General features: G+C 45.9%; 1 protein-coding gene across 1 annotated transcript in view; it reads right to left on the bottom strand.

Annotated features, from left to right (window-relative positions):
- Window positions 1–22,889, bottom strand: part of NFE2L3 (NFE2 like bZIP transcription factor 3) — a 35,478-nt gene extending 12,589 nt beyond the window's left edge. The window contains exon 1 of the mRNA XM_079932241.1: window positions 21,844–22,889. Coding sequence (XP_079788367.1) covers window positions 21,844–22,413 — 570 coding nt within the window. The 5' untranslated portion in view covers window positions 22,414–22,889. The remainder of the gene's footprint in view (window positions 1–21,843) is intronic.
- Between the last annotated feature and the right edge of the window lie 218 nt (window positions 22,890–23,107).

The following is a 23,107-nucleotide window of genomic DNA, read 5'->3' as shown; positions in this document are numbered from 1 at the left end:
TTAGATCCCATCCCATTTTTCTGCTCCTCCGGAGAGCAAAATCCTCTAAAGAGTCATCCGGACTCTGCATTCTCTCTTGAACCTATTTCAGTGAGGGTTTGTCTCCACCCCTCCACTGAAGCAGCATATCAGAGTCCCGCAAGGCTACAGTTCTCCGTCTTCAACCTATTTGACCCATCAGCAACATTTCACTGAGTTTACTCCCTTTTTCTGGAAACAGGTTCTTCACCTGGCATCCAAGTACCTTCTCTCTCTACTCTCCTGTCTCACCGACTACTTCTCCTTTGCTGATTCTTCATCTTCACCATATAAACATGGCAAATGCCCCAACGCTCAGCCTCAGGCACAGCAAGCACTCTCTCAACTTCCTCCCCCATTTCCCCGTTCCTGCTGCTTGTAAGGTGCTCCCTCTGCTCACCTCCCCCCATCTCTACCCCTCCCAGCGCCCCGGCCCCCCTTCCTTCAGGTCCCTATTCAAATATCACCATCTCACTTTTCTTTCCTAAGTACTCTATAAAAAAGCACACCCCTCCCATTAATATCAGTCTCTTTTATCTTGCTTTATTTTTTTTCCCATAGCATTTAGCGCCAGCTGATATATTTGTTGTCTATCTGACTAGTATGCAAATTCCCTGAGGGCAGGGACTCTGTCTGCTTGGTTCTTGCTGTATGCCCACTGCCTACCCCTGAGCCTGACACACAGTAGACCCTTAGTAACAGCTGTTGAATAGATGAACTCCCAAACACAACACCCTAAGACTTTGGTAGGGATCTGATTTCTGATGGGTGAGATACCACAGTCTTGCTCTTTCCTGCAATTAAAACACTGATTCCTATCTAAATTCAGGGAAGAAAGGAAAAGGTAGACTGGTCACCACTCTTTAACCTCAGTCTTTTGCCAAGGGAAGGTTTCTTTTGTTAAACCTTAAGAAAATCTAACTCAAAATTCTAGATTCCTGAGGCAGCTAACTTTGTTTACAAATAAATTTGCTGTTGGTGGGCACTGGAGCTGCTTATCTCTAATTCACATGATCTATTTTAGAGCCATGAAGCAGGGTCCTCTTAATCTGTAATATTTGAGTTAACACATGTGGAGACACACATGAACTTGCAAACATAAGAATGTTATCTTTAACAATATATAAATAAACAATAACAGAGGGAACAGGTGGCTAATACACAACTAGATCAAGCCCATAAGGAAACTGATCAAAACTTTTAGAGTGTATGAGAGTTTGGTAACAAACGTATGTAAGATGGGCCTGCCTAAAAACTCGGGAAGAGGAGAACGGAAGGTAGAGAAATTCTGTACGACTACAAATCACATGGCAAGAAGCAGTTAAAGGACTTGCCTGGTGGCACAGTGGTAAAGAATCCGCCTGCCAATGCAGGGGACACGGGTTCGAGCCCTGGTCTAGGAAGATCCCACATGCCACGGAACAACTAAGACTGTGCGCCACAACTACTGAGCCTGCGCTCTAGAGCCCGTGAGCCATAACTACTGAAGCCCGCACACCCTAAAGCCTGCACACCGCAACTAGTGTCCCCATGCACCGCAACTGCTGAAGCCAACATGCCTAGAGCCCATGCTCCACACCAAGAGAAGCCACTGCAGAATAAGAAGCCCACGCACCACAATGAACAGTAGCAGCCCCCGCTCACTACAGCTAGAGAGAAAAGCTGGCGCGCAGCAACAAAGGCCCAACGCAGCCAAAAAATAAATTAAAAAAAAAAATCATAAATGAACGCTAAAATTAGGGAATAAAAATTTGATGAAAATAAGATAAACAGTCTCAAAGCGTCACTCCACAGATTACTTTTTAAACACAAAGAAAAAGATAATAACACTTTAGGAGAAACCTGGCAAACACCATCTAAACCAAGTGGTCAAATCTATCATCACAATATGGCGATAAACCAAGATGCCTCCTGATACGATATGAAGGATACAATACCACGTCTGTAGTATTCATCATCTCAATGTAATGAGGAAACATCAGATAAATCAAAATTGGGAGCCACTTTACAAAATAACTGATTGATGCTCTTCCAAAACTTAAAGGTAAAGAACTGAAATACCTTTTCCAAATTAAAGATGACTTACGAGATTTGAGAACTAAACGCAATGTGTGATCCTGGGTTAGATGCAGACCCAGGAGAAAAAGTAGTTTACACAGGACGTTACTGGGGCAATAGATAAAATCTGAATATGGACAACAGATTATAGTCTTAAGCTTATATTAAATTTTCCTGATTTTGATTAATTGGTTATAGAAAAAATCATTTTGTAGGAAATACTATACACAATAGCTTCAATTCATCCTTAAATGTTTCAGAATGAAATAATTATATGTGTATAGAGATGTAATTATAAATAGGTAAACGGGGCAAAATGTAAACAATAGGTAAATCTAAGTAAGGGATATATACTATTCTTGCAACTTTGAAGTTTGAAATTATATCTGATTAAAGCTATCCCAAAAATCCCTACATAGCAAAATCACTTTGGCCAGGGCAACAGCAAAAGGTAGACTCAGGAAAACTATTCTTCCATTATAATTTCTGTTCATCTTTATTTTTCCCCCAAAGTATATATAGTCATAACAACTGCTTTACTAATTATTTTCACCTCTTCCTTCCCAACATTTAAATTTATTTCATTTTCTTGTCTAGTTGCTTTGATCATGCTTCCAGAATACTCTTCAACAACAATGGTGATACCTGACGTAAAAGAGAACACTCTTCGCCCCTCTATTCTCAATAGTCTACTACTTCACTACTTCACTTCTGACACCGGATGTGTGGGTCTTCCATACACCTAGCAATTCTGTGACATCAGCTGGGTGTCCTATAATTTAACTCAGTTCTGACACCATCTAATTGGGGATAATATCAGATCCCACAGCTTAAGGGCTCGGTCTCAAAGACGCCACCTCCCCCTTCAGAGGTCAATTCCAAGTCCAGGTTGTCACCTGTGCCTCCCACCAAGTGCCTATAAATAAAAGGTCCCCACAATCCCTCCTCCTCCAGTTTAATTTGCTAGAGTGGCCCACAGATCTCAGGAAAACAGTTTACTTACTAGATTACCATCTTATTACAAAAGGACAAAACTCAGGAACAAACAGATGCCTAAGAGCAAGGATTGTGGGAAGGGGCACAGAGCCTCCATGCCTTGCACCACTCTTCCAGCACCTCCACGTGTTCCCCAACCTGAAAGATCTCCAAACCCCACCCTTCCGGTTTTTTATGGAGGCTTCATTACACAGGCATGGTTGATCAAATCATTGGCCATTAGTGACTTAACTCAGTCTTCAGTTGCTTCCCCAGAGGTCTGGGAGGTGGGGTTTAAAATTCCAACCCTCTCATCACTTGGTTGGTTCCCCTGGCAACCAGCCCCCATCCTTAGGGGGCTCTCCAAAAGTCACCTCATTAACATAAGTCAGGTGTGGTTAGAAGGGGCATGTTATGAATAGGAAGACACTCCTTTCACTTTTATGGCTCTGGAGCTATTTCAGGAACTGAGGACTGAAAGACCAAATATTGTAAAAAAAAAAGTTGCTCCCATTGCTCTTAATGCTTAGGAAATTCCAAGGTCTTTGATAGCTCTGCCAAATGCGGACTGGGGGGGAGATGAGGACCAGATACACACTAAATCACATTACCACACCTGACATTCTTTATTTTTATTTTAATGTTTCACCAATAAGGATAACATGCAGTTTTATTTGAGATTCAACAGTCTTTTTTAAAGTCGTTCATTCAATCAATACATATTAAGTGCCAAATATTGGGTTGGCCAAAAAGTTTGTTCGGGTTTTTCGTAAGATGTTATGGAAAAATCCAAATAAATTTTTTGGCCAACCCAATACTATGCTATTGATAGATGCTGGGGATACAATAGTGAAAAAAGAATTCTAGACTGCCCCTTCAGAGCTTACATTCTAAAGGGAGAGGGAGCTCAAAATACAAGTGAACTAAGAAAATTTGCAAGTTATGGCAAGTGAAAGAGAGAAGAGGGGGCCCTCCTTTAAAAGACTGGTTAGGGAAAGCCTCTCAGGGGAGGTGATATTTTAGCTGAGATCTAAAAAAAGAGAAAGAGCTGTGTACAGAGGAGAGAAATGAATACATTCCTGTTACCATAACGTATTTGATTAGTTTCTTAATGATGGATATTTAGATGTTTCCAGTCATTTCTTTAAAAAAAAAAGATACTAAAATATCCTCACACATACTACTTTGCACTCATGTGCAAGTAGAATAAATTCCTAGAATGTATGCTAGGTCAACAGATAACTTGTATTTTTCATTTGATGGAATGTTTGTGGTAACTTACAATAATCCTACCAACAAAAGTGCCAGTGTGATAGATGAAAACTGGCATCTCGCTGTAGTTTTAATTTCTATTTCTCTTATTATGAATGAGGTTGAACATCTTTCACAAGTTTGAAAGCATTTTTATTTCCTTTTCTGTGAACTATTTGTGGTCTTTTCCATTTTCCTATCCGGGTCTTAGTCTTGATCAGTAGTAGCTTAAAATTTTTACTCACCTTCTCCCATTCAGTCTCCGATCGATGCACATATGAAACAAGTGGTGACTATGAAGACAGCAGGGGAGAGAATGCCTGAGTACGCCTAAGGATGGAGGCATGAGGAGCAAAAGGGCCAAGGAAGGAAAGTCACAGTCAGAGCAGGAATCTGAGCTTCCTCTGCAGCCACACAGCAAGGGGCAGAAGAGGCAGCGTGAGAGCTGGGGTGAGTCACCCCAGTGCTGAAAGCCTGGTTTCAGAAGAGGGCCCTTTCTGACACTCCAAGCGTCCGTGAATAAGTGGCTATATGATATATCACCCAAACCAGCCCATTTCTGAGAAGGTAAGAGGGTGCTATTAACAATTAAGCTGGACAACAGGCATAAGCCAAGACTGTCCCAATGGCCACCCTACCTACAAGGGCACAGGGGAAGAAGACCGCGTGACTGTCAAGAATCTTGGTGGAAGAATAAAAAGCACTGACTGAATGCCAAAGCCCTGGGGAAGACAGATACTTTAACTTGCACAGCCTTAGTTATTCAGTGAGTATTTTTTTTAGCTAGTCCTTCACTTATTCATTCAACAATCATTTACTGAGAGCCTACTATAAAGCCAACAGAAACAGGTGTAGTAAGAAGTGACGGACGAGAATTTCCCCAGGTCAGCGTAACGCACATGGTGCTGTGCAACCCAGACGGCCCTCAGCTGGGCCTTTACGGAATGCCTCACCTACCCAGGGCCACCTCACCTAGGGCCACACACTTCCCAAGGCACCCACATCCAAGGACTGAGCGGGGAGGGCCCAAAGGCCTGGCCACCTCGGCCCATCACGGGATAACTGTGATATGCCACTTTAGCCCCAGAGCTCCTGGCTTTGTCAGCCTGCTCCGCAGCTTCACTTCTGCCTCTGTCCAATGTGCTTTCTTATACTTCCTTCCACAGCTGTAAATCCCAAAGGTATTCCCTTAGAAACATCCTGCCCACTAAACTTGGGCTCAGAGTCCCCTTCCCAGAGAACCCAATTTGTGACAGTCAGTAATCTGCAGAGGGGAGAGGGGTGCAGACACCAGGATCTCAAGGCAGGGAGGGGTGAAGGGTCCAACATTATAATATTTCTCTTTAGAAAGTGAAAACGGCCTATTGCACTTATAGTATAATTTGCACAGTCTGCAAGGCCCCACGAAAGCCTTGCGGCTAGGAAGGCTCAGGTCCAAAACAGGCTGAGTAAAAGAGGCCCAGCTATGTGACCTTGGGCCATTCTGACCCTCAGTTTCCTTGTCTGTGATGTGAAAGGGTAATATTTCTAATTCACATTTTAAGGAATTCGTTGAGAAAAAGCATTTTATACATTTTAAGATGCTGTATAGACATTAATCACTACTCCTTTCTACTGCTTTTTGATTCTGAAGAGTTGCAATTAATGACTAACTGGTGACAACTCAATCAAAACCCCAAGAGAAAGTGAGTCCAGCCCTTAGTAGCCAGTAATTACGACCTCTTTGCTCTCTTCTTTTCCTGTCTTCCTCAACTCAGTGACATGGAGCTGAAATAGACGGTGCATGTGTTTTATTAGCACTGTTGTAAATACTGGAGATTTATGGCCCATGCCCTTAAAGAATGGGTTAGCTAAACCCATTATTAGGTTACTTTTTATTTGTGTGTAGGTAGGTGATTTTTACTCTCATGGGGCTGGGACTCAATTAAAAAAAAAAGGAGAGAAGAAAGTTTCCACGCTCACCACAGGAAGCCATCATAAACTTGTGAGCTGGGGTGCTTCATCACAACTAAACACCCAGGGACTTGTACTGAACTGGCAGCTGCTGGTAAGGCAGGCCCTGCCCACCACAGCCCTGGCTGTTGGAAGCTGACCCACCCCATCCTCTGCATGGATACAGAACCTTCTCAGTTTGGGCCCCTTAGCTAAAACTGGGTTCTTCTGTCTCTAAAATCCCATGGCTTCTAGGGTTTCTCCTAAGACATTTCTTCTACTCTACGTAAAATTACAATTATTTGGGTCTCTTCTTTCCTACTGGGCTGTAAACAGCTTTAAAATTTTTTTATTTTATTGGGTTGGCCAAAAAGTTCATTTGGTTTTAGGTAAAAATAACACACACTTCATTTTCACCAAGAACTTTATCGAACATATTCATTAACCAAACGAACTTTTTGGCCAACCCAATATATTATAGTTGATTAACAATGTTGTGTTCATTTCAGGTGTACAGCAGAGTGATTCAGTTATACATATACATGTATCTATTCTTTTTCAAATTCTTTTCCCACTTAGGTTACTACAGAATATTAAGCAGAGCTCCCTGTGCTATACAGTAGGTCCTCGTTGGTCATCTATTTAAAATATAGCAGGGTGCACATGTCAATCCCAAACTCCCTAACTATGCCTCCCCCCACCCTTCCCCCCTGGTAACCAGGGCTGGAAACTTCTGACACCTGTCCTGCAGCTGTGAACTCACCTTTGCCACCAACACAGGGAGCAGAGCTGAGCCTGGCATGAAGGGTTTCTGAGACAATGAAGGTAGTGGGAAGGTGAAGAAAGAAGCAAAGCTGGGCTTTTCTGCTGTCTTTGCTAAGTCTCTGAAGCTCCTGATAACTGACAACATGATTTCTGAGTCTGTACTTACTCTACTGTATTGGGACCTGAATAGTATGATGGAGAATTTGACCCTGAAAACACTCTTTGTGAACAGTCCCAGCTGGCTTAGCTGGGCCTTTCATTTAGTCATCTGGGGTAGGAAGGACTGAGACCTGCTGTGACCTTCAGGGCTGGATGAACCTTCAAAGACAAACAACAGTGCGGGGCCTATGAGAAGGATGACATCAGAGGGACAGGGGTGAAGGCCAAAGAATTCTCAGGCCCATCTCTAGGCTGGAGGCAAGCTGGAGTCATCAGGTCTAGAGAGAAGCAAGGAGCCAGGTAAAGAGAGAGTGTGACCTGTTTGGCCCGGGTGGTATCTAGCAGCAGTTTATAATAATTAGAGCTCACACTTACTGAGCACTCACTGTGGGCCAGGCAACACATACATGATCTCACTTAAGTTGCTTGGCATCCCTGTAAGGTAGGTACTGCTGTTATGTCCTCTTACAAAGGAGGAAACTGAGGTACAGAGAGGTTAAGCAACTTGCTTTACGTCACAGAGCTAGTAAGTGACAGGACCAGGGTTTGGCTGCAGGTGTTTTTACTTGATAGCCAGTGCTTGGACACTGTACTGATTCTTGTTTGCCCCTCCAGGTCCCCGCGTGTACCCCAGAAGCTGACCCCTGCGAACTCCGGGGCTCCCAGCAAGTTTCACCAATGGGAGGCTGCAGCAGGACACTGGAGGGGGCTGGGGAGAGGGGGGAGAAGCCCGGGCATTCCTCCCCGTATGCCGGGCTCCGGTAGTCACCGGGTGTCCCAACATCCCGGTCCGCTCCTGTGAGGAGTCATTCACTGAAGACTCTTCATTTGAGCCACTGGGGTGAAGCGTGCCTTCGGCGGGGATGCCGACTGCACAACCACCCATGCTGGCTCCCACTTGCTTCACACAGTTGAGAACAGCAGAGGTGGGAAGAGCTCATGCCGCCCAAATAAAGCAAGTTCCTCTCTGTCTGAATAGCACCTCATCAGGCAGAACAGCTAGCAACAGTGCAAGGGCGCTGATCTTACTTGGATTGCGGGTCCAACAAACCAATTGAGAAAAAACGTATCATGAGATAATTGGGGTTAAATACCGACTGGATATTTGGTGATAACAATTTTTTGTTGTCTTTTTTAGATGTGGTAATGGCATTGTGGTGATGTTTAGAAGAGTCCTTATATTTTAGGGATATACACTAAAATATTTGTAAAAGATTTTGGGAGTTGATGAAGGTTGTGGGAAGAGTGAGAGAGGAACAAAACCAGGCTTTCCTCTTCTCTTGGCTAAGTGCCTGCAAAGAGCTGGTATAAGAATCACAAGAAATGATGTCTGGGACTTGTTTCAAAATAACGGGGGGAGGGCCGGGGGAGTGACGATGAGCTAAGACTGTTAAGCTGGTGACAGGGATGGGACTCCATTATCCAATCTCCATTCTCTCCCCTTATTATATGTGCTGGAAACTTTCCACCATAACATGTGATATAGACTAAACTCACTTCTGAAGGTCCCTGGAGAAGACAGGGAGGCAGCTAGAAAACTGGCAGGCGTCCTCCACGTGGTCGAAACAGCCATGCAATGTGACTGCCCACCAGGAGAAGCTGGGTATGAAAATAACCAGTTTCTAAACAGGAGCCTCAACACCTAGGACACAAGGGCGTGAACGCCAACCTGCAGGCTTTGATTTTAAAAGGAGCTGCTTCTCCTGCAAGTCACCCCTGGTGCAGGCTGAGGGACCGGGAGAGGGTGGGGCAGGGGAGCAACAGAGATTCACTTATGATTCATTTAAGGCTAGATTACTCCAGCAGGCAGGACAGGACAACTGGCTTTCAAAATGCATGATGTTTTTGTATTTTCTTTATAATAGAAAATTTCAAGCACATAAAATAAACAGAAAGCAGAATACAGTAAGCCCTCCAGGTGCCCATCACACCCAGTGGCAACAATTACCTGCCATTCTTATATCACTAATACTGCCACCCCGTCCCCATCACTCAATTATTCTTTCAGTTTTTAGGCAGGATTTACACCGGCCAGAAATGCATAAACTTTAGCTGTACAATTCTGACAAAAGCAGGCACCCATTTAACTCCCACCTCAACTGTGAGGTAGAACATTTCTACCTCCCCAGAAAGTTCTCTGCTATTCTTACATTTTTACCTTAGCATCACCTGTTCTAGAACTTAAGCACGAGTTAATTTTAAACTGCACTGATTTGCAAGTTAGTTCTGCATTCATATTTAGTTTTGGGGGCAAGCTAGTTCCCCAACCCCAGCAAGGAACTAAAGAGATCTGGCTTTAACTTTAAAACAACAGCTGGCGTCTCGCAGTGAGAGACTGAGCGAGGAGGCTGGAGCTGCTGCTGGACTGTGCGCTTGAGGGATCTTGGTTCCCAGGCCAGAGGTCGGGCCTGAGCTCCTGTGGTGGGAGCTCCGAGTCCAAACCGCTGGACTAACAGAGAACCTCACACCCCAGGGAATATCAGTCGGAGTGAGGCCTCCCGGAGGTCCTCATCTCAGCACCAAGACCAGGCTCTGTCCAACTGCCTACAAACTCCAGTGCTGGATGTCTCAGGCCAAACAACCAGTAAGACAGGAATACAGCACCACCATCAAAAAAAAAAAAAAAAGAAATAACAAAAAAATTTGTCACAGATGAAACAGCAAGGTAAAACCCTATAAGACCAAATAAATGAAGACAAATAGACAACCTACCTGAAAAAGAATTCAGAGTAATGATAGTAAAGATGATCCAAAATCTCAGAAACAGGGCTTCCCTGGTGGCGCAGTGGTTGAGAGTCCACCTGCTGATGCAGGGGACACGGGTTCGTGCCCCGGTCCGGGAAGATCCCACATGCCACGGAGCGGCTGGGCCCGTGAGCCATGGCCGCTGAGCCTGTGCATCCGGAGACTGTGCTCCACAATGGGAGAGGCCACAACAGTGAGGGGCCCCGCATACCGCAAAACAAACAAACAAACAAACAAAATCTCGGAAACAGAATGGAGAAAATACAAGAAATATTTAACAAGGATCTAGAAGAACTAAAGAGCAAACAAACAGTGATGAACAACAGAATTACTGAAATTAAAAATACTCTAGAAGGAATCAATAACAGAATAACTGAGGCAGAAGAACGGATAAGTGAGCTGGAAGATAAAATGGTGGAAATAACTGACAGGGAGCAGAATAAAGAGAAAAGAATGAAAAGAATTGAGGACAGTCTCAGAGACCTCTGGGACAACACTAAACGCACCAACATTCGAATTATAGGGGTCCCAGAAGAAGAAGAGAAAAAGAAAGGGTCTGAGAAAATATTTGAAGAGACTATAGTTGAAAACTTCCTTAACATGGAAGAGGAAATAGTCAATCAAGTCCAGGAAGCACAGAGAATACCATACAGGATAAACCCAAAGAGAAACACACTGAGACATATTAATCAAACCATCAAAAATTAAATACAAAGAAAAAATATTGAAATCAGCAAGGCAAAAGCAACAAATAACATACAAGGGAATCCCCATAAGGTTAACAGCTGACTTTTCAGCAGAATCTCTGCAAGCCAGAAGGGAGTGGCAGACCATATCTAAAGTGATGAAAGGGAAAAAGCTACAACCAAGATTACTCTACCCAGCAAGGATCTCATTTAGATTGCACGGAGAAATCAAAACATTTACAGATAAGCAAAAGTTAAGAGAATTCAGCACCAACAAACCAGCTTTACAGCAAATGCTAAGGAACTTCTCTAGGCAGGAAACAAAAGAGAAGGAAAACACTTACAATAACAAACCCAAAACAATTAAGAAAATGTAATAGGAACATACATATCGATAACTACCCTAAATGTAAATGGATTAAATGCTCCAACCAAAAGACAAAGAATGGGTGAATGGATACAAAAACAAGACCCGTACATATGCTGTCTCCAAGAGACCCACTTCAGACCTAGGGACACATACAGACTGAAAGTGAGGGGATGGAAAAAGATATTCCATGCAAATGGAACTCAAAAGAAAGCTGGAGTCACAATTCTCATATCAGATAAAATAGACTTTAAAATAAAGTCTATTACAAGAGACAAAGAAGGACACTACATAATGATCAAGGGATCAATACAAGAAGAAGATATAACAATTGTAAATATTTATGCACCCAACATAGGAGCACCTCAATACATAAGGCAAATGCTAATAGCCATAAAAGGGGAAATCGACAGTAACACAATCATAGTAGGGGACTTTAACACCCTACTTTCACCAATGGACAGATCGCCCCAAATGAAAATAAATATGCAAACACTAGCTTTAAATGACACATTAAACAAGATGGACTTAATTGATATTTATAAGACATGCCATCCAAAAACAACAGAATACACTTTCTTCTCAAGTGCTCATGAAACATTCTCCAGGATAGACCATATCTTGGGTCACAAATCAAGCCTTAGTAAATTTAAGAAAACTGAAACCGTATCAAGTATCTTTTCCGACCACAATGCTATGAGACTAGATATCAATTACAGGAAAAAAACTGTAAAAAAAATACAAACACATGGAGGCTAAACAATACGCTACTAAATAACCAAGAGATCACTGAAGGAAATCAAAACATACCTAGAAACAAATGACAATGAAAACATGACAACCCAAAACCTATGGGATGCAGCAATGGCAGTTCTAAGAGGGAAGTTTAAAGCAATACAATCCTACCTCAAGAAACAAGAAAAATCACAAATAAACAACCTAACCGTAAACCTAAAGCAATTAGAGAAAGAAGAACAAAAAACCCCCCAAAGTTAGCTGAAGGAAAGAAATCATAAAGATCAGATCAGAAATAAATGAAAAAGAAATGAAAGAAACAATAGCAAAGATCAATAAAACTAAACGCTGGTTCTTTGAGAAGATAAACAAAACGGATAAACCATCAGCCAGACTCATCAAGAAAAAAAGGGAGAAGACTCAAATCAATAGAATTAGACACGAAAAAGGAGAAGGAACAACTGACACTGCAGAAATACAAAGGATCATGAGAAATTACTACAAACAGCTGTATGCCAATAAAACGGACAACCTGGAAGAAATGGACAAATTCTTAGGAAAGCACAACCTCTGAGACTGAACCAGGAAGAAATAGAAAATATCAACAGACCAATCACAAGCACTGAAATTGAAACTGTGATTAAAAATCTTCCAACAAACAAAAGCCCAGGACCAGATGGCTTCACAGGCGAATACTATCATTCAGAGAAGAGCTAACACCTGTCCTTCTAAAACTCTTCCAAAACACAGCAGAGGGAGGAACACACCCAAACTCATTCTACGAGGCCACCATCACCCTGATACCAAAACCAGACAAAGATGTCACAAAAAAAGAAAACTACAGGCCAATCTCTCTGATGAACATAGATGCAGAAATCCTCAACAAAATACTAGCAAACAGAATCCAACAGCACATGAAAAGGATCATACACCATGATCAAGTGGGATTTATCCCAGGAATGCAAGGATTCTTCAATATACACAAATCAATCAATGTGATACACCATATTAACAAACTGAAGGATAAAAACTGATAATCTCAATAGATGCAGAAGAAGCTTTTGACAAAATTCAACACGCAGTTATGATTAAAAACTCTCCAGAAAGTAGGCATAGAGGGAACTTTCCTCAACATGATAAAGGCCATATATGACAAACCCACAGCCAACATCGTTCTCAGTGGTGAAAGACTGAAACCATTTCCTCTAAGATCAGGAACAAGACAAGGTTGCCCACTCTCACCACTGTTATTCAACATAGCTTTGGAAGTTTTAGCCACAGAAATCAGAGAAGAAAAAGAAGTAAAAGGAATCCAAATCGGAAAAGAAGAAGTAAAACTGTCACTGTTTGCAGATGACATACTATACATAGAGAATCCTAAAGAAGCTACCAGAAAACTAAAAGAGCCAATCAATGAATTTGGTAGAGTAGCAGGATACAAAATTAATGCACAGAAATCTCTGGCATTCCTATACACTAATGATGAAAAATCTGAAAGAGAAATTAAGGAAACACTCCCATTTACCAACTGCAACAAAAAGAATAAAATACCTAGGAATAAACCTACCTAAGGAGACAAAAGACCTGTATGCAGAAAACTATAAGAAACTGATGAAAGAAATTAAAGATGATACAGACAGATGGAGAGATATACCATGTTCTTGGACTGGAAGAATCAACATTGTGAAAATGACTATACTACCCAAAGCAATCTACAAATTCAGTGCAATCCATATCAAACTACGAATGGCATTTTTCACAGAACTATAACAAAAAATTTCACAATTTGTATGGGAACACAAAAGACCCCAAACAGACAAAACTATTGAAAAAGAAAAACGGAGCTGGAGGAATCAGACTCCCTGACTTCAGACTATACTATAAAGCTACAGTAATCACGACAGTATGGTACTGGCACAAAAAGAGAAATATAGATCAATGGAACAGGATAGAAAGCCCAGAGATAAACCCATGCACATACAGTCACCTTATCTTTGATAAAGGAGGCAAGAGTATACAATGGAGAAAAGACAGCCTCTTCAGTAAGTGGTGGTGGGAGAACTGGCCAGCTACATGTAAAAGAATGAAATTAGAACACTCCCTAACACCATACACAAAAATAAACTCAAAATGGATTAAAGACCTAAATGTGAGGCCAGACACTATAAAACTTAGAGGAAAACATAGGCAGAACACTCTGTGACATAAATCACAGCAAGATCCTTTTTGACCCACCTCCTAGAGAAATGGAAATAACAACAAAATAAACAAATGGGACCTCATGAAACTTAAAAGTTTTTGCACAGCAAAGGAAACCATTAACAAGACGAAAAGAAAAGCCTCAGAATGGGAGAAAATATTTGCAAAGGAATAAATGGACAAAGGATTAATCTCCAAAATATATAAACAGCTCATGCAGCTCAATATTAAAAAACCAAACAACCCAATCCAAAAATGGGCAGAAGACCGAAATAGACATTCCTCCAAAGAAGACATACAGATGGCCAAGAAGCACATGAAAAGCTGCTCAACATCACTAATTATTAGAGAAATGCAAATCAAAACTATAATGAGGTATCACCTCACACCAGTTAGAATGGGCATCATCAGAAAATCTACAAACAACAAATGCTGGAAAGGGTGTGGATAAAAGGGAACCCTCTTGCACTGTTGGTGGGAATGTAAACTGATACAGCCACTATGGAGAACAGTATGGAGGTTCCTTAAAAAACTAAAAATAGAATTACCATATGACCCAGCAATCCCACTATTGGGCATATACCCAGAGAACACCATAATTCAAAAAGAGTCATGTACCACAATGTTCATTGCTGCTCTATTTACAATAGCCAGGTCATGGAAGCAACCTAAATGCCCCTTGACAGATGAATGGATAAAGAAGATGTGGTACATATATGCAGTGGAATATTACTCAGCCATAAAAAGGAATGAAATTGGGTCATTTGTAGAGACCTGGATGAATCTAGAGACTGTCATACAGAGTGAAGTCAGAAAGAGAAAAACAAATACCATATGCTAACACACATATATGGAATCTAAAAAAAAAAAAAGGTTCTGAAGAATCTAGGGGCAGGACAGGAATAAAGACACAGACGCAGAGAATGGACTTGAGGACACGGGGATGGGGAAGGGTAAGCTGGGACGCAGTGAGAGAGTAGTAGTGACATATATGCACTACCAAATGTAAAATAGATAGCTAGTGGGAAGCAGCTGCATGGCACAGGGAGATCAGCTCAGTGCTTTGTGACCACCTAGAGGGGTGGGATAGGGAAGGTGGGAGAGAGACGCAAGAGGGAGGGTATATGGGGATATACGTATACGTATAGCTGATTCACTTTGTTGTACAGCAGAAACTAACACAACACTGTAAAGCAATTATACTCCAATAAAGATGTTAAAAAAAATAATAAAAGAAAACAACAGCTGGCAAACCAGGGCACTAGCCCAGGTCCTGCTGCCGAAGCAGGTAACTCTGGCCCAGTCCATGAGCTCTTCTGGGCCTTCAATTCACAGAAAGGCAGTTTTCAGTCAGGCACCCCCTCCATTCACACGTTGCCGGGTAGTCAAAGGCCCTGGGGGAGGAACACCATGGCTGAGGTCAAGCTTGGGCAGCACAAGTATCACCTGGAGGTCTTCTAAACTGCAGAACCCAACCCAGGCCCCACCTGAGAGGCTCTGATTCAGCCAGTCAGGGGTGGGCCCTGAAATCTACATTGTAACAGGCAACCCGGTAATTGATACAGTCACTGGGATGAGAAACTCAGCTCTAAGAAAGGCTGAGAAGCTCTTCCTTCAGATGAGCCTTCAGGCTTCTGCCTCCCCAACACGCCCAAGGCCTCCTTCATGACCTAGCAGTCTTCCGTTATGTCCTCTGGAAGACAGGACTTTCCTGGGGATTCAACCCCCAGCTCAGGGGCACTGAGAGCAAATCATCAGTTGAATATTTATTAACATGCCAGGAACGGTCCTAGTCCTTTAACATACAGCATTATTTAATCCTCAAACTCTCCCAGAAAGAGGTTAATATTCTCCTTTTACAATTTGGATACCACGGCTCATGGAGGTTGCCCAGGAAGAGACGGAGCTGGGATGGGGTGACGACGAGTTTTAGGTGTCAGCGTGCCCAGGCTTTCGTACCTAGAAGTCAGTCGAACACTAACCTAGGTGTTGCTGTGAAGGTATTTTGTAGATGTGGCCAACAGCTGCAACCAACCAGGTGACTTTCAGTAAAAGAGATTAACTTCTGTAATCTGAGTGGGCCTTATTTCATCCAATCAGTTGAAAGAAAGCCTTTAAGGGCAAAAGTGAGGTTTCCCCGAGGAAGAAATTCTGCCTCAAGCCTGCAGCATTACCTCCTGCTGGTGGTTTCCAGCTGCCCTAGAGTCTGGATGTGCCCAGCCTCCACAAACACGCTAGCCAATTTCTTGAAATAAGTGTCTTAAAAACACACACACACACACACACACACACACACACACACACCTCATACTGGCTGTGTTCTCTAGAGAACGCTGGCTGATGCCAATGGGAACCCGGGTCCACCCAATCTCAAAAGGCCGTGCCTTGCTTCTAGCCACTGCCCGTACTCTGCCAACCACCACCTGCAACTCAACCAAAATCCACCCAGCTATGTACCTGAGGCCCAGCCTGCTCCAGCTCTCCAGAAGTGTATTTGAATATTAATGCAGATCCTTAACTAGATTTTGAGGATAAATTATTCATATCGAAAGGCTGCCACAAATAGGAGAAGCTTGTTTTTACGTTTTAAGTTTTGTAGTGGGTGGGAGGGAGGCATGGTTTACTCAGTGCTTAAGAACAGTGACTTGTGTATTCCGGGCAAGGTCACTAACTTGCTATATCACTTTAGGCAATCCTGAGTTTCACCACCTGATTAATTATGATGCCAACCTGCAAGTCTGCTTGCCACTACCCCATCCGTTCAAATTGGCATTAAGTGGTCAGATGGCGCATCAGGATTTCGGATATGACCTACTTTCTGGTTGGGACTCTGGCCGTGAAGGTCCCAAGACATATTCAAGCTCACAGCATCTTGGAAGTTCTGCAGAGCCAACGTGGAGGATGGATGAGGGGCGCTCAACAGACGCTGGCTGAACTGGCCTGTGCTCCCAACCCCGTCCCTGGGCGCCATTTGCAGGTTAAAAGCAAAGATCCAGTTTCCACACTCAAGACACTGCGGTTCAAAGTAGAGAATGCAAGTCCCACAGAAGAAATGTCACAAAGTGCAATAGGGCTCAAAGGAAAGAACAGGAAGTGCTTGTAGATGAGGTGATAGTGGAGAGAAGTCAGAATTTAACAGTAAAAGACTTGAGAGGAATGAAAGGAGGCATTCTGGGCAAAGGCAACAAAGTAAATGGCAGGAAAGCACTGCTGTCTGGGGAAAAGGAAGGGAGAAAGTTAGAGCGGGAAAGTAGGCTACAGGTGGAGGATCAGAGGGAGATGAGCTCAGCTCGGGGAGCCACACTGGCCAAACGGGGAGCCTTGAATGACAAAATATCAAATTGGTAGGTAACGGGGACCTAGTGGAAGCTCCCCAGATGAAAATGGTAAGGACCAAGGCGTGCTTTGGAAACCTGCACGTGGCAACGGAACGCAGAGGAATAAGTTGGGAAAGGGCATTAGAGAGGCCCCGCTGAATTGACAGCAGCTGCTAACATTATCGAGGGCTTACCACGTACCAACCCTGCTGAACCTGCGTGATCTCTTTTAACCCTCACGACAGCTCCTGCATCCCATTTTACAGATATGAGAACCAAGGCACGGGGAGGTCAACAACTGCGCTCTGGGTCCTATAACGAGTCAGCGGTGAGCTGAGACCTACAGCTACCCAAGCTGGTCTAACTCCAGGCCCGGCACACTGACCACTAGAACGGCCTGCCGGGGTCTGCTCGCCGGTGCAGATTCTGAGTTGAGCTGAGAAGCAGGGGGAGCAAAGAGGAGACTCATACACCGCAGAGATGACCTCTCCGTAACCTACCACTTCGGGTGAAGGGGGCTGACTGGGAAGAAGTCTGGAGTAAGGTTCCTGGGGGTTGTGGCACATCAAGCCAGCAAAAAACCCCGATTTCCTCATGAACGTATACCAAGTCCTTCTGCAAATGCCACTACGCATAGCCTAGCTGCTTCCAGGACGGCTGACTTCGTTTTCAACAACTGGAGTATATACTTGATAAGCAAGCCGAACACCCCAAGAGGTGCCAGGAAAGAGAGATGGTGACTGCATAACAGATTGGCTTGAGTCCCTTGAAATTCATATGTTGAAGTCACAGCCCTCAGTGCCCCAGAATGTGACCTTATTTGGAAACTGGGTCGTTGCTGACGTGATTAGTTAGGATGAGTAGGGTGGGCCCCTAATCCTATATGACTGGTGTCCTATAAAGAGGGAAATCTGGCTACAGACATGCGTACAGGGACAATGCCACGTGCAGAAGGCAGAGACTGGGGTGGTGCAGTAGAAACCAAGGGTTGCCAAAGATTGCCAGCAAACTACCAGAAGCTAGGAGCGAAGGAATCCTGCTGAGACCTTATCTCCAACTTTTTGCCCCCAGAACCGTGAGGCAATATATTTCTTGTTGTTTAAGCCACCTGGTTTGTGGTACTTTGTCGCAGCAGCCCTAGGACACTAATGCAGTGACCCATGCCATCCTTTCCAATAAGACGACCATAGGTGCATCTTCACTGCATATTTTAGTAAGTAAAACAAAGTCTACTGTGAAACCTTGTACTGCAATGGATGTAATTACATATAAGACTATCTCTGTACCATGGCTGTGAGCTGAAAACTGGCAAGTGTTTGATATTTCGTCTATCTCCAATTGCCCGGGCATCAGGGACTATCTTTGATTTTGAAAGAAAAACCAACTTTTACTTTATCATCAAGGACCTTCTTTCCCTTCCCTTTACTTTTAGAAGCAAATATTGACTGTATCAGATTCTTCCTGTGACCTGAAGACACCAAGTCCAAAGGACAGTAAATCTGAGGTCCTGCTGTACCCCTCTCCCAGCAGAGGGTCCCCGGTCTGTCCCAGGGCATGAAACCACATCAAGATGACCACAACCCCTCTCAGTTGTAAAGTGGCAACAGTTCTCTGAAATACGGATACTGGCTTTTAGCAGTCACCCCATCTTCACATATGCTCACACACACGATTCCGCAACAACTGTTCATTTCTTTGTTGAACCCATGCATGACTTTGAAGAACATGCGCTTCACGGGTTGGGAGTGAATGGCTGTGGTTAAGAAGGGAAGCTTGTCTACCCTGGGGAATTCCCCGTACTGTTTGCAGCTAATGATTAGCCCCACTAAGAAGTGACACCAAAGCAGTACTTCTTTTGATACTTGGAAAATCCCCTACTCCAAAATATTTTTGCACATGTACAAAAATTATGGAAAGTTACACTATAAAACTGGAATCTCCTACAGCTCAAATGTAAGCCACCAGAATTATCTATTTTAAAACAAAACAAACCTATGACGTTCCTATGGGGCACAGCACTCACTCTTCGAAGTTAACATTTATTGAGCATTTAAGATGGGACAGGCGCAATTCTAAACCTGTTGCATGGAATGAACTGTTTAATTCTCACAACAACCCCCTGTGGTAGGCACCATTATTATTCCCATTGTGCAGGTGCGAATGAAGCACAGACTGCTTAAGAAATGGCCCGAGGTCACACAGCAACGTGTGGTAGAGCTGGGATCCCAAACCAGGCAGTCTGGCTCCAACACACCCCACCCCCTTAACTAACAAACAACCAAGCCAGACATATAGACAAACAAGACAAAAGGGAATAATGTGAGTGGGGACAGGTTAAGGAGGGTGGGTTGAGGATGGGAACAAAAGAAGAACAACGATTACATCCCAGGCACCGGGCTGGCACCTCACACGTGCTTTTCCTACTTCACTGGCACACCCTTGAGGGTAAGCATTACTTTCCGACTCAACAGATGAAACACTGAGACTAGGGGAGATTAAAGTAACCTATAATGAGGGCAGATTATTACGTGACGCCCCAACAGGCAGCTTTGCTGACTGCAAAAACCAGTGCTGTTTTTTCAGCTCATGTTCTCCAGAGTCATGGTTCCAAACTGTAACTTTGGCATTACGGATGGTGCAATCTGCTTTTCAAAGTCAATCCAGCATCGGAGAGCAGTGGTGCTGGGGTCAGGAGTGGGGCGCATTGCCCCATTCCAGCTGCAAGCTTGCACGGAAAACCTGAGTACAGCGTAGATGCTTAATGTGCCAGCCCGGGAGCCAGGAAGCTCAGGGTCTAGACCCACTTCTGGCACTCATTAACTGTGTTGGTTTAGCCAAGCCCCCCAACCTCGGTGGGCCTCTATTTTCCTTAAATACGAATTGGATATAAGGATGCCTGGCCTGTGGACCTCATAAGGGCATGTAAAAGGTGTTACCAATAAAGGTGAATTGGCTGCGAAAACTGTAAGATGCTCGACAGCTGATCATCGTCAGAATGAACAAAATCAGGTCATCCCAGCAGCTACCACGTCCAGCAGGTCCACACATGCCAGCTGGGGAAGGCAACACCAGAAGAATGGCCCAGCGTGAACCTCACCCTCTCCCCCAGGAAATCTGGGCTCAGGGCATCCAAGGTCTGGCTGGGCCTAGGTCCTCAGAGCTTCCCCCAAGGCAGGCTTGCTGGTCTAACTAGGTATCACAGGAGAGGCTGGGCCGGGGAGGGAAGTCCTTGAAGAGCGAACAGCCTCATCTCCCTCACCGCACATTTTGCAGGCCGGCTGGCATTCAGCAGTGATAACGGCAGGGTGCCACCTGGGCCGGCAGCCCGCACTGGCTTTCATCCATGTATGTCGCAGGATCGGGAAAGGTAGCAGTGCAGTGCGTACCACTCCTGCAGGGGCAGGGGATGCAGGTGAGACCACCCCACAGGGTAGAGAGAGACTGGACGAGTGAGCTGAAAGAATCTTTCCCTCCTGGTGTTCTGAACAGACAGGAGCCCACCGAGACTCTCACCAACCCCCTCGCCATTAGTTCCGGCCCCAGGAAGAGGAAGGGATCAGATCTGCATAACACTGAATCACCCAGCACTTCGGCACAATGACCCCTCCAGGAGAGGGTGGAGAAGCTCGTCTGGCAACTGCCTACACAAACAGGGCAATTCTGAAGAGCAGCAAACAAACCAGTCTGGCCCCAATTCCCATTTTGCATAAGATTGCAGTCCACAAAAAACAACGTCCGAGGAACCCTTGTTGATCACTACCGACTGTTAACACTAAGGTTTGGGCCAAGAGTGAATGAAAAAGGCCCCTTTAAGGGAACTGTGGATAAGGCCATTTTGTGGAAATTGCTGTGCTGCGTCTTTAGACTCCAACTGGCCATTGGTAGCACCAGATGCTTCAGTCAACAGATCTCAGTGAACTTTGTTTTAAAAGAAAGTTACACTGAAAGGTTTGAACCTACAAACCAAAGGGGACTTGTTAGTCACTAGGTGACTGTCAGGGTACCTGTTTTCTTTATGCTAAAAAGGGGTTACACGAGTTCCGGGGGCTGGAGGATTGTTAGGTGTGGGGGATGGTTAGGTACGAGCAGGTCCGTTTGTGTGCTAGCCTCGGAGCTGACACTCACCACAGCTGCTTAATCCAGGGACGCATCAAAACACGAACTGCAATGGGTTAAAATCCAGAGGGGGCCACCGTGTTGGGCCGGTGCATGGTTCTTAAGAGAAACGTGCATCCTCCCGGGGGCCAAGGCCTCCTTCGGTTCCAGAAAAAGACATCTCAGCTTACACGAGGTACCGAACGAAGAGAGTGGGCCAGAAAATTTCCAGCATACCGTCTCCCCTCCCCACCCCCGAACTACCCTTGATCACCGTCAAACACAGCTGAAAGGTGTTCTCTAAAACCTAACGGATGATTTCACGCACTTCATTCCCAAAAGCCTAAGAGCCACAGCGACAGCACTAAGAGGCTTCGTTCGGATTCACAAAAAAGGGAGGCGCACAGTCGTCCGCAAACCCGCAGTCCCCCGGGGGTGGAGGGTGGAAGAACGCAGGGGTGCCCCCCCAGGTCCCTCGCTACCCTCCAGGGCTCCCGGCCAGGTCCCCCAACACCCCGCTCGCGTCCCGCTCTCCTGTTACCTCGCTCGCGTGTCCGCCGGCGTCCGACACTTGAGCCGTCGGTTCCGCGGGAGCCTTCTCCTCCTCCCCGGCGGCCAAGGGGCTACTCGGAGCCGCTCTGGGATTTCCGCCGCTACCCGGCGCAGCCTGGCTAACGCCGTTCACGCCGGCGCCCACTCCTCCGGCCGAAGAGGCGGCGGCGGCGCCGAGCAGCGCGTGGGCCCCGTCGGCGTCCCCGGCAGCCACGCTGTGCACCAGCCACGCGTCCACTCGGGTGCAGGGAATGAAGGGGACCCCCAGCGCGCGCACCTCCCGGAGCAGCTGGCTCTCCGGCGGCGCCACGGGGTCCCGCTCCCGGCCCTTAGGGTGCAGGAGCTCGGCGCGCCTCCACCCTCCTGAGGCCGGGAAGGGGCTGAGCGCGTAGGCAGGGCTCGTCGGGCCGCCCGAGAGCAGAAGCTCATCTCCGAGCAGGGTCCGCGGCGGCAGCAGCAGGTAGAGGTCCAGGTCCAGGCGAAGCCCCGCCAAGCTAAGCAGGATGGTGAGGTGCAGGAGGCTGCCGCCGTCCGACCACCACGGCTTCAGGTACTTCATCCCCCGCCGCGCGCCCGGGGACGCCCCTGCCGGCGCCCGCGGGTCCCTGCGCGCCGGCCGCCGCTTGGGCACGTGCGGCCCCTGCGCGCCGCCGGCACCTGCCCGGAAGAGACAGAAACAATGGACCCGGGCGTGCAGCGGCCGTCGCGGGCCCCCGGAGCCGGGCACAAAAACAGTTCCACCGCAGCCGCCCAGGTGCCTGCGGCTCGGGAGAGGCGGAGGAGGAGGAGCTACCTACGCGCAGAGCTGGCCAGCTTAGCCGCCCCGCTGCCCCGCAGCCGCGCGCTGCAACCAGGCCCCGCCCCGGGCCGCGGGCGCCGCCGCCGGGGACACGCCCACTGCCGCCCCAGGCCTGCGTGGGGCGGGGCTCCCGGGCTCAAAGGCTCTTTATTTGGGGGGAACGCAAAGCTTTCTGGGAGCAGAAGTTGTTCTGGGCGCCAAGTGGCCCCCAACCCTGTGGCCGTGGGCTGGGCGGTTGTGGCTGAGTGCGCGGGGTGGGAGTAGGGGGTCCGCGGTAAAGGTGGGTGGGAATGGACCAGATGTGTAGACTGGGGGCGGGGGGGGGGGGCGAGGAGGGGGGGAGTCGAGGCACTGGGCAGCATGCAAAGGGCTTCCACCCACACGAGAACACTGAGCTGGCACAGTGGGTTCACATCCCAGCGCCACTACCAGTCGTGTGACCGTGAATAAGTTA

The sequence above is a fragment of the Stenella coeruleoalba genome, assembly GCF_951394435.1.
Source record: "Stenella coeruleoalba genome assembly, chromosome: 9".
Classification (NCBI taxonomy): Eukaryota; Metazoa; Chordata; class Mammalia; order Artiodactyla; family Delphinidae; genus Stenella; species Stenella coeruleoalba.
Note: the sequence above shows the minus strand (reverse complement) of the source record. Positions and strands in the feature narration are given on the sequence as shown.